This window comes from Spinacia oleracea, chromosome 4, assembly GCF_020520425.1.
Source record: "Spinacia oleracea cultivar Varoflay chromosome 4, BTI_SOV_V1, whole genome shotgun sequence".
Lineage (NCBI taxonomy): Eukaryota > Viridiplantae > Streptophyta > Magnoliopsida > Caryophyllales > Amaranthaceae > Spinacia > Spinacia oleracea.
The window spans coordinates 172019977-172032104 of NC_079490.1; the positions used below are offsets into that span (position 1 = coordinate 172019977).

Here is a 12128-nt window from a genome sequence, read left to right on the forward strand (position 1 = left end):
TTTATCAGCAAAACAATCAGTCCTTTTTTTTTTTATTGATTTTCAACAAGGAATTTATAATTTTGACACACATTTTTCATATGTTTTCCCCTGCAATGCATAGCATATTTTCACCTTATTACATCATAAGAGTAGTACAATAAGACACACTGAACTACTAACTAAGCACACAAAACTCAAGGGATTGATTGACAGAATTCAGAAGAAAAAAAACAGAGAAAAACAATCAGACCATAGAAGTATTAATCTGCTTAAAGTGCCAAGGGGCCTAATCTTCTGCTCGAAGAACTAATGGTGATGGAAGGTTGTGGAACCCGAAAATCTGCATACATATCCATGAAGAAATTGTTGACAATATCTACATATTCGGGACAAGTAAGGCGCGAATAATAGTGAAGAGCTTCTTCAACATCTAAAGTATGATCAACATCCCCTACATCATCCATCATCTCTAATTCCTTCATTTTCTCTGCTAGCATGTAAGCTGGGGCCCCACCATTAGCAATTTCACACCTAAAAGAAGTTGAAGCAGATTTCTGAATAATCTTTTCTGGAACTTCCATTTTCTGTGTAGAGTTGATTACTTCAGTGCTGTTATTGACAGCAATGTTCATGAACTGCTTCATTGGACTACTGTCAGCATTGTGTTGATCATCTTGTTCTGACATTGGTGATTGGTTTGAGTTGCACAATTCTGGGTAGATGTGATCTAGATGATGGTTTCTTTGGTTAATGCTGGTGCAGGATAAAGGGTTTAAGAATAAGGTTCTTGGTATCTTATCATAGCTTCCAAAGAGGAAGTTTCGGATGTTTTGCAGAGATTTTTGGAAGAAGTTTTTGGTTTTTTGCATGGTTTTCTTGAACAACATTTGCTCCTTTTCTTTTCTTTTTTTTGGATTTCCTCTGTTGCTGCAACAAGTTTTGTGCACAATACTTAATGGGAAAATGAGTTATGTGCTGTTTGAGCTGTCCAATTCATTCACTGAGTACATGGTACCATATAAGGTTATAGAGATAATTATCCCGAGAGGTAACAGTAGATGCACTAATCATCCATTTAGAGTGTGTTCTGTTCATCGGATGAAACCTGAACTTTTCACCGAACTTATTTGAACTGATTAAACCAGGAAAAAAAAAGTTGTACGCAATATTTTCACATGTATAATGAGGGTGTGGTGTGTATGTATGAAAAGTTTTTTCAAGTTATTTCCATCACTAAAAACAAGGGAACACATAATTATCATTATTTAACCTAAAAGTTACTGAATTTTGTTTAGTGAATTTGTAAGGAAAAGATAGGCATTGATTAAGGAGGAAAGCAAAAGGAAATGAGTGGATAGGTTAAAGTTTCAAAATCATGATCAATAATTTGTTAAACCCATGCGATTCCTGAAATAGGGCCAATTAGGTTAGTGTCATTTTAGCAACAATGAATTGGGACTTTCTAATCCCATAGAATTCTACAAATAAAGGTCGAATACCGCCTTTTTAGTGCAAAAGTGGGATTGAATCCATTCATCCTTTGGAAAAAGATTGGCCCAATTGTTGCTGATGGTCCCAAGATCTTTGTCAAATAAAGGCCTCAATCATCATTTAAGTTGTGGTGATGGACTGATGGGGCTAACATGTCTTGCTCATCTTAAGAAAAAGATTGTATTGATATCTGCTTCCGGTTAGTACGTACGGCTGATTATATTAGTTGTTTGTGTAAACGTGTTTGATGAAATTATTTTACAGCTAATACGGGTCATTCTGTATTGTCTGTTAGTTTGAGAGAATAGGATGACTTATCAGTCTTACCAAGTTATCAGTGTAACAAAGTTGGTCTTGACATAGTGGTTGCTCACTTTGTTTCTTAACCAATAAGTTAGGGGTTCAAATCCCAAACTTTGGGAATGAAAACAGATCATTGGTCAACCCTTTACCCTTAATTGAAGTACGCGGGGCGAGATGGTTAGTCATTAGTCACTGCTATCAGCGGTGGACACCTTGGTTATACACCCCAAAATAAACCAAGTTTCCAGTGAACAACCCCTGTTGACAGCAGGAATGCAAAGTTCAAAGGATACACTTTAGAAATCAAATTTATGGACCTGCAATTTTGTAGTGTGTCGTCGCTTTCTCACACTTGTCATAATTAATACTTCCATCGTTCGAAATTAATAATCATGTATAATTGTCATGTAAATCTAATTCTAACAGAACATTAATTAATCCTTGATCAGGAGGTCTTGTAAAGAGTTCCAATGACAGATTATTGACAGAGCAGAACAAAGACAGATCAAGTAAGAATTGGCAGGTGACATTATTTAAGGTGTTGAGAGTGAAAAGGAGTAAAATAGTAGTAGCTCTGATCTTGCAACTGAAACTGTTGAGAATCATAATTAGAATTATGGAAATGGAACCCACTTTTTGCAATTACATTTCATGTTGAGAGAGACACAGGTCCACATGGGTTTTGTTATATACAACACTTCAATCAAAGTAATGTTGCTTCAGTTTTGGGGTAAGTGATGAGGACAGACTAAGTACTTTTAACTAATTTCAAGTATAGAAAAGGTCAAGGTGTCAACTGTCAAGTGTCAAGTGTCAACGAGTACGCTTTGTTCTTTTCGCCTTAAAAAAAATCAATAGTTTCAACTTTCAAGTAAGGATTTAGACTGTTCAGCCTATTTTGATTTATTTCAGACAAAATTCATTGATAAGTTCAAGTAAAGTTGGCACAACTTCAATTAACAACTGAAATGTATTCAGATAAAAGTTAATCATACAGGGAAAGAAAAGTTTGGATATCGGTTTTTTAAAGGTGAAATGGATGAAACCCGAGGTGAAAAATAAGAGAAATTAACACAGCTCACAAGGATAAACTCTTAGGCACTGGACTTTCAAACTTTTTACCATGGAATTGTGCAGATTAGTAAATTTGTGTAGGGTATCTTGAACACATATACAACCAAATAAGTACAATACTAGTCTATCTCATGGGAAAAAATGAGAGAATTTTTTTTTAGCAATATGTAATTCTGTATCATATTCATATGCTAGACTGATATAATTCACTGAAGCATGCCTTCAGAAAGCTTTTGTCTCACATAGTCACATCTATACAAGGAAATGATTATCTGATATCTCTCTAATTTTGAAACTATTTTCAAACATTAACTCAATTTATTCTTGTTATTCCTAAAGAACTGGTGCAGTGATCTGTGTACCTCACCATAGCTGGAAGTTGAAGAGACAAGTCGGTCTTGTATCCATTGTGGTAGTTTGTTAGCTGGGTGTGAAGAGCTTCGCTTTACAGGGTCAGAAGCGTACCGTGAATCAACTAACAGCATTGCAGCATAATCATTTCTGTGACGAATTGCTCTACCTGCAATTTGATTTGAATATACGTAAGGAAACAAATTCTCTTTTAGGCTCCGTTTGGTTTGGCATAAAACGTTTTCAGTGAAAAACGATTTTCCATGTAAAACTTTTTTCAAGGAAAATACAATCCCTAACTAGTTTTCCTTTGTTTGGTTCCTTGCAAAAAAATTAATAGAAAAAGGAAAATGGGAGAGCATGGGTGGAGATTGGTGGGAAGAAACAAGATGGAGGTAAGGAGAAAAGATGGGAAAATGGTTTCCTTTCCTTTGAAATGGAAAATGTTTTGCCAACTTTGAGGAAGTTATGGAAAATTGTTTTACATCCATTTGCCTTACCAAACAACGTAAAATGATTGAAAATGGGAAAATTGTTTTCCGTGAAAACGTTTTAGACCCTACAATCTTTGGAAAACATAATATAAACAAAGATTGAAAAGCAAGCAACCAATTCTTGGAGTCTTGGACTAATAGAGTAATACAGTAATGCTACTCACCAATTGACTGATTCACAGCTTTCATGCAAAGATTTTCGTAATACTCTTTGCCTCTTTGCTTGCAGCGTCTTAAAATGTCGAATCCAGCATGAAGATTTCCTCCATTATTATACCTGTCAGTATTTGAAACCTGCAGTTTTGCATCATCAATGCCTTCCATGTGTTTGATTCTCTCAATCAACTCGATATCTGATGGACTAGGGTACGGAAGTCCGACCATGACTATACATCTTCCCATTCCATCACTGAAATTGATGCCTTCTGATATCTTACCACCAACTACAGCCAATAAAACTGCACCATTTTGAGATGTTTTACTTTTATCTAGGGTTTTACCAGATAATGTGTCAATTGTATCCCTATACTCCTTCAGAACACCTTCAATCTCTGAACTACTTCGAGGTTCTCTGAACAGACGCTTCTTTTTTGTAATCCTGTTTAGAATGCCGCTTGTTCTCCATGCCTCATAGACCTTGTCTTCATAATCAAATGAAGAGAAGAATACAACTATTCCTTCAGGGACTGCAGTCACTAAATTGCAAAGCATAAGACCAAGCTCCTCAATCTGCACTTCCGAAACACGTAGACAAAGAACAACCTTCAGTATGAACTGATAAGCTGAAATGAGGTTACTTGAAAGAATAATTTAGATCGACAAGAAAACAAAAAAACAACTCGAGCTTCGTCAGAAAACTACACAGAGACCAGATGCATGCTTTGCAGAACCTGTATGAACTGAATTTCAGTAGTATGTCCTCTAGCAACAAACACCACTCCAATAGACCTGTCGAAAACCGATCCGTAACCCAATTTTGTGACCCGTAACCCGATTTTATCTGAACCCGAACAACCCGAAAAGTAATGGGTCAAAACCCGATCAAACCCATTTTGACCCAACCGATTGAGAATCATTATATTTATAGTAATAAAATGAGATTATGAGTTTAAGCTTAATAAAACGTTGTTGTTACTATTGTTGGGTGTAATATGATTTTGATTTGAATTATACACCATTTTCTGGTTGAATTTGACTAAATATAAACTTGTGTATAAAATTTTGTTAATTTGTGTGCATATTTTGTATATTTATTACATAAATTAATTAAAATATACTCCGTAATACATATTTTAAAATCTCTCAACCCGTTGGGTCAACCCGAACCCGAAAGTTCTGGGTCTTGAACAACCATTTGTAAACCGGAACCCAAAGTGACCGACCCGAATTAACACAAACCCGAAAATAATTTTTTGGGTTTTTCTACGTTGTACCCTTGTATTTCTTTGATTTCTACGTTGTACCCATGCATTTAAAATCTTCTACATTGTACCCCTGTACTTGTAAAATATAGTCAACCTTATCCTTGTTGTTAATCCAACGTTTAAACATTTCTTGACTTTTTAAGCAAACAAAGGTTTTTCTATATTATAGACAACTTTATGTTTGTTGTTAAACCAACGCTAATGTAGAAAAATCTTGGTTTTCTTAAAAATACAACAAAACTTTTTAACATTGGGTTGGATAAAAATGAGTAATTTTTGCAAGGACAAATTGTTTTTTACCACCTAAAAAAATCAAAAATTTGTATTTTACCACCTAAAAAATTAAAACTTGTATTTTACCACCTAAAAAATAACTAAAACTTGTTTTTTACCACCTACAAAACGAAAAAATAGAAGAAACCTTTATGTATGGCTAGCTAATTCAATTTTCCTCCAATTTTATACTTTCCTTGTGTGATTTTCTTTAACTCTTTCACCCTTCGCCCTTTACTTCCATTAAATTTTGTCAATTTTGTAAATTAATGGTGGTGAAAAATTTTGTAAATTAATGGAAAATATGGAAGCGGGAGAAGAAAATAGAGTTAAATACATGAAATCGTGGAAGAATAGAACATATTAGAAATATTAACGTCATTGTGACCCCCTACATAACATTTTCATCTATTTTTCTATTATTCAGGTGGTAAAAAACAATTTTTAAATGTTTTTTAGGTGGTAAAAAACAATATTTCGATTTTTTTAGGTGGTAAAAAAAAATTTATCCTTTTTGCAAATACAAGGGTACAATGTGTAAAATTTAAAACGTTTGGGTACAACGTAGAAATCAATTAACTATAGGGTACAACGTAGAAAAACCCTAATTTTTTTTATAACCCGACCCGACCCGACCGACCTGCTTGACAGGTGTACCGGTAGTACAGTACACCAATATCACAAAAATGGGAAAGAAGGCCGCAAAATGACTGACCATTTTTGGCGAGCTTCTGGATGCGTAGCTGAAGTCGAATGACAGGCCAGATGGCCCACTTGATACAGCAACAGGTAGGATACTCTCAGGAGGAATGATATGACCACATGAAAAGAAATGCAAACTCTCTGATGGTAGCCAAGGGAAGAGTCTCATCCTTGTTTCCTCTATAGGTTGCAGAGTTCCTCCAGCTAAGACCACTGCATGAGCTTGATTTGCAATCTACATACAAAAACACCATTATGCTTTTTGAGGAACCAACTAAACCTATACTCAACCCCATAACAACCATCGCACGAGGATAGTAGCAATCGAAAATAGGAAATATGCATTCTAATACTCCAACCTTTGAGCGATTTTCTTTTAATAATCCCAACATTTATACCCCATCCGCTTTTATTGCACCCAACAAGTAAAACACCCGGTACAACAGGTCATACGTCCACGTGGCACGCTGCTATTAGTCCATTACAATTATTTATTAAAAAAAATATCATTTTTAATTTTTTTCTTTTAATTGTTGAATTTAGGCGTGAAAGGGGCTCGATAATTTTTTTCTTTTCTTAATCAAGGTGATAGGGTGTGACCTTGTTAGCCGGTAACTGCCCATTTGGGTGCAATAAAAGCGAATGGGGTATAAAGATTGGATTATTGAATAATAACCGATAGGTTGGATTATTAAAAGTAAACGGCCCAAAGGTTGGATTATTATAATTAATTTTTCCTAGAAAAATAATGGAAGGTAAGAAAAGTGAAGCAAACCTCAGAGAAAATCTTTTCACCAGTAAGCATAACATATTTTATGAACCCCTCTTGTTCGCCCAATCCTTTTGATCTCATCTTTGAAATAATTATCCTTCCATCAACATTTTTGTTTGTCAATGATAATAACATATCAAGTAGTGCCCGAAAACCAGACAAGGTACTTCCTCCATCCTTAGTCATAGAACCACCAGGAATCTGCTTCTCCAAACATGTAAGCTTATCTCCATATCCACTGACCTGAGCATTTTACTATGAAAAGTAAGCTAGACAGCAGTTTGCAAGTAAGAAGAAAATTATGTTTAAGAGAATGCTGCAACATTTTCTCACCTTGTGAATGATGTTGCTTTCCTTTACATAATTTATGAGCTTTAAAAAATTGATGTTGTCAATATTCAAAGAAAAAAGGAAATCATTTATCGTGACTGATGATTCACTTGGAACATCGTGTGTAACCCTTTCAACAGTATTCTTAGTTACATTGTCACTTGCTTCATTTTCATCGAATATAGCTTGCATGAACGCTCGAGTCAAGACCATTAGGATTTGGATATATCTCCTATTTCCAGGCCCCAAACGGCTACGAAATTTATCAAGGTAATTCTCCATGCATTGATGCAAACTTTCCAACTGAAAACAAGGGGGGGAAATCTTCTGTTGAACTTTGACTTTTAATAACATCAAGCACTCAAACTGCTGAAGAGAACCATACACACACACACACACACACACACACACACACACACACACACAAATAGCAACAATTTTAAACTATAGGAATTTTACAGCTAATAGAACTATGAATAAGAAAGTAAAAAGTTACCTGTGACAAAGTAATCTTTGCATCATACATGCTAATAAGAGAATCAGCTAAATTGTGAGCCTCGTCTATTATAATGATGTTATTCTTCAAATTTAGACCAAGGGATTCACGAGATGATTTTGATAATAGAGACTGATAGGGAAGGACAACAAGGTCCGCAGCTGGAACCATACGTCTTGAGCCATAATATGGACAAGTTCCTAATCTGCTACCAACACCAACAAGATCTTCAATATCTAAAGCCTCTTGTTGAGAGACATCACTTATGAATTCTTTCTGCAACTTTTGTTTTTGTAGCATTGGGCAGCCTGCTGAAGCCTTTGTCCGTCGTACCCTTCCTCCAGGTTCCAGCTTCTGCAATCCGCAGGTGCCATGTCAACAGTGTTAAACTTTCAACAGTTAGAGAATGAAGCTGTTACAAATTCACCTATTTGCGTTAAAACAACAGAAATATGCAAAAACCTGCAAGATCACAGTAAATAAACACAAATCTCGCTGACTAAAGAAGATGTAAAGCCTGTAATGGAATGAAAGACATCAAAACATGCTGCAGCTTTAGAAATGCATCAAAATTATGGAATTTGCCACAACCAGAATAGAACATTTGACACAAAGTGAAAAGGATCTGCAAACTGTTGATTATGGAATGCTCTTCAAACGAGAGTTTTACAATCGCATGGAACATTAAATTGATAATGGATAATTGTTAGCAAAGGAATAATAATACGCCATACATAAAAATCTTATTTATCCAGGGAACTGCCTGCAACTAAGTAAACTTGAATCCAATTCTGACACGGGCATTCTTTTATATAAGTACCTTCAATCTTGATGCTTCATTTGAAGCAAGAATAAGCATGAGAAATCAAAATGGATTGACTAATCCTTGATAACCATAGTTCCATCATAATCTAGACTAAATTAAATGTTAAACAGAAAATTTTCAGAATGAGTATGGATAATTGGTGAATTTTTGTTAGTTTTTAGACAAATAGAGTTAATCACTTTTTCGTTTAGTACCATAAGTGACTTCCTCAGTGAGATAGTATTTCAATGTGGAAATATATGTTATACAAAACCAAGATTACACAGCTGCCTTCCACAAACACATGTAGACTATGCAATTGATTTGGCAACCCCAATATAAGTGACAATGAAATGTTCAGATAAACTACTATAATGATACTCGCAATATAGTTCATGAGGGAAAAAACGGCACAAATCAACTGCTAACCAATCTCTACTGCTAGAACAGATGAAAAAGCAGAATCAAGGAAGCAAGTTATCAATCACCTTGATCTTAGAACCTCCACTTTTCTTACTATTGTGCAGCTCCAAACACCGTTCATTGATGCTAGTCGGGTTCCCAATTTTCAACACCTCTAAAAGTAAACCAATTGCAAGATGTTAAAAACATGGAATATTTTGCCACTAAGCAGCAGGAATATAACCACAGCTAAAATATAAAATGAACAAACTTCCTCCCGTTTAACTAATGAACACTAAAACTTCTCTCGCTTTAGGTGATGGCAAGCAATAGCAGTATTAGTTACTTCAAACGCTGCTGTAAACACATAAATATGATGCACAAAAACTGAATTCACATATCAAGATCATGCTTGGTAGTTTATGTTCTGAGCAAAAAGTTGAGATCTTTTCCAAATTCTAAAATGAATATGTCTGTCACTCAAATTATGTAAATAAATCATGGACCATTACCTTGATTTATGCAGAGATTTTTCCTAGAACCTAAGGACACGACCGTCAACTCAGAACCAAACACAGTCTTATTCAACTCTCTCACAAACTGGGAAAGCTGTGAATGTGTTCTACTACAAAAGAAAACCTTCAAACCCTCTTCCTCTCCATCCAACTTGTCCTCCTCATCCTCATCACTCGACGAACTAATCGAACCCTTCCTCTTAAAAACCCCAGCCTCTTCATCTTCCTGTTCACTCTCATATTCCTCCACCAAAAACTCATCATCATCCAATAATTTCCCATTATTCTCCTCACAATTTCCCCCCTTCCCAACTCTCTCATTCCTCCCAATTTCATCCTCATTGCCGAACAAATCACCCACACCACCTGTTCGACGATTTGCCTCAATGAACTTCTTGGACTTGACCCCAATTTTCTTCTTCTCCTGAACTGGGTTTTCTTTGTTTACCACAAATTCTCGCATCCAATCAGGCTCATCATCAGTCGGGCATGAATTCCCTGAAATGGGCTTTCTTCGATTTTTCTGATCGACAAGCCACTGCAAAGCGCTGCAAATAATGCTTAAAGTTTTCCCAGTACCTATAAAATCAGAACTTGTTACTACAATCTACAATCTAGAGAGTTCGAGAACATTCTAGAAGAATCTAAATAGAGAACAAAAAAAGGAAAGGGGGTTTTACCAGTGGGGCTTTCGAGCATGGAGATGCCGCCTTTGTCGAGGAATTGATAAAGGGAGTTCATGAAATCGAGTTGAATGGAGTAGGGTTTGTATGGAAATGCTGGGAATTGCTGCTTCCATTGTTGTTCTTCCTTAACTTCTCCACCCATTTTCTCCCAATTCTTGTTCTTGTTGATATTTGAGAGATGTGGATGAACTTTCTCTCTCCTCTAAATTGGTATGAGCGAGTGAGCAGTGGAAGGCGCCATTTTCTTTGAGTAAAACTCACAGCGCGGGAACCGAGAGATGCCCAAATGTGGTTTTTTTTTTATTATTCTTCTGCTTTTACACGATCAAAATTATAAAAAAAAAACTCGTATACGATAAATATTGCAAGACGGATTAAATTACCTTAGTAATGTTAAAAGTTTACTCCAATTAAAATGTCTAATCAAGTAAATTTTTAAAATATTTATCTATTATAAATTACCTTATAATGTAAAAAGTTAGTCAAAATATGTATGTTACAAATTACCACGATATATAATAAATTTGTGTGTGCAAGACCTATTGTTGGAGATGTCCTAACCCCTCTGATAATTGCACTTTATACATAACCTAACTCTATGTTTCGTTTCCACGCATCTCGCTCTCTCCTTAATTTATTTTATCTACACTTATACTGCATTTTGTCTCATCCGCAACCACCAGACGACCCACACTACCTCTTCCTAACAACCAAAAAGGTTTCAAGGAGCGTTATTGGTTTTGAGTTGGTTGCTGGTGGATTTGGTGATGGCGGCAGTAGGATGACAATGACGACGGTGGGGTTAGGGGAACAATTTTATTTTATTTTAAATGTAAAGTTATTCATGTACGGAATCGCATGAGATCGTTATTGGCACGCGTAAGATAACCCTAAAGCGTTTGATAATTAAACCCAAAAAAAAACATAGATGAGAATATTATTTGCGAGTTGTGAGACTATAGAATCCTTAGAATCGATTTCTTGGATCTTTAAGAAACTTATAATCGAATAATGTTTGAGGAATAAGAGGTATAAGTGCTATGCATTAGTACTCCATACAATATTAATGAAATTCAAGTGTCAAAAATCAAAATGCATCAAATAAGACATAGTTCGGTATTAGAAAAGTGTTAGATAACATCATACTCCGTAACAACATTTGACGAGCACATATACTTACCCTAAAGCGTAGAGAATAACTCTTTACCTTTTTTTTTCCTTGCAAAATTTCAAATAGTCTCCAACAGCTATCAGCTAATTTACCAAACACTTTTACACAAACAACTAATGTAACCAGGTAGTCAAATCAACTAGTGTAAACAGCTAACCGCTAACAGCTAGTCAAACCAGCTATCAGCTAACAGCTCCTAACCAAACAAGGCCATTAATTTATGGATTTCTAGGCGTAGTATAAACCACAAACAACCCCATTAAGAAGATAAAACAAGGAACAACGAGGTACATTATTATCGGCAATTCCGGAAGTACTGGTGGCAAAATCATAGGCAACACCACAAAGCATGCAAACAATACTGCCACAAAAAACTTGCATTCAGACATTTTCACGATTGCAAACTCTAATTATTGTTCTATTTGTTTATGTGTAGAAGGTTTTGGAAATAAGTAAATCATTTTTCGAAATGGAATAAATGATCTTACACAATGGTAATTCACTCGTCGATTTATAAACTCATAGTTATAATTCTGCATGCTTCAAAATTTATTTCATATATTTATAACTTTATTTCGTATAATCAACTTATATATACAATATACACTAAAACTAATGAACTTATGAAGAAATTTAAATACAGCCACGAAATTATATGCAATCTTTTTTTTATGGTAAAATTATATGCAATCTATACATAATATATACAATATCATATACGAAGTACTATAATTAATATGGAGTATATCATAAAATCCACAGAATCAAAAGTATTAGAAAATTTTGATTATGTGAAATTGGACCCGTTTGGTATCACTAATTTTCAGTTTTTGGCCTTATGATTTTTGAAGTCATGT

The 12128-nt window shown here is 35.1% G+C and overlaps 2 protein-coding genes across 3 annotated transcripts; both read right to left on the reverse strand.

The window, feature by feature from the left end:
* On the reverse strand, positions 1-992 carry LOC110786619 (uncharacterized). Its single transcript, XM_021991171.2, has one exon. It carries the CDS (start codon positions 867-869, stop codon positions 252-254), a length of 618 nt encoding a protein of 205 aa, XP_021846863.2. The 5' UTR covers positions 870-992; the 3' UTR covers positions 1-251.
* A 1990-nt stretch (positions 993-2982) lies between these two features.
* Positions 2983-10386, reverse strand: LOC110786618 (uncharacterized). 2 transcript variants are annotated; one of them, XM_021991169.2, is made up of 9 exons: positions 10095-10386; positions 9412-9993; positions 8986-9074; positions 7693-8046; positions 7200-7499; positions 6870-7109; positions 6108-6329; positions 3860-4424; positions 2983-3370 (listed from the first exon to the last, which is right to left on the reverse strand). In XM_021991169.2, exons 1-9 carry the CDS (start codon positions 10240-10242, stop codon positions 3159-3161), a joined length of 2712 nt encoding a protein of 903 aa, XP_021846861.1. In that variant the 5' UTR covers positions 10243-10386; the 3' UTR covers positions 2983-3158. The 2 variants fall into 2 exon arrangements, with proteins under 2 accessions (XP_021846861.1, XP_021846862.1); XM_021991170.2 differs by lacking the exon at positions 7200-7499.
* Positions 10387-12128: the final 1742 nt, after the last annotated feature.

Bases quoted from the DNA above. Each gene is read 5' to 3' on its own strand.
- LOC110786619 (XM_021991171.2), bottom strand. From the start codon at position 869: ATGTTGTTCAAGAAAACCATGCAAAAAACCAAAAACTTCTTCCAAAAA.
- LOC110786618 (XM_021991169.2), bottom strand. From the start codon at position 10,242: ATGGGTGGAGAAGTTAAGGAAGAACAACAATGGAAGCAGCAATTCCCA. The intron at 9,994-10,094 runs GTAAAACCCCCT...CTGATTTTATAG, and splicing joins CATGCTCGAAAGCCCCACTG to GTACTGGGAAAACTTTAAGC. The intron at 3,371-3,859 runs GTGAGTAGCATT...ATCAAATTGCAG, and splicing joins AGCTGTGAATCAGTCAATTG to GTAGAGCAATTCGTCACAGA.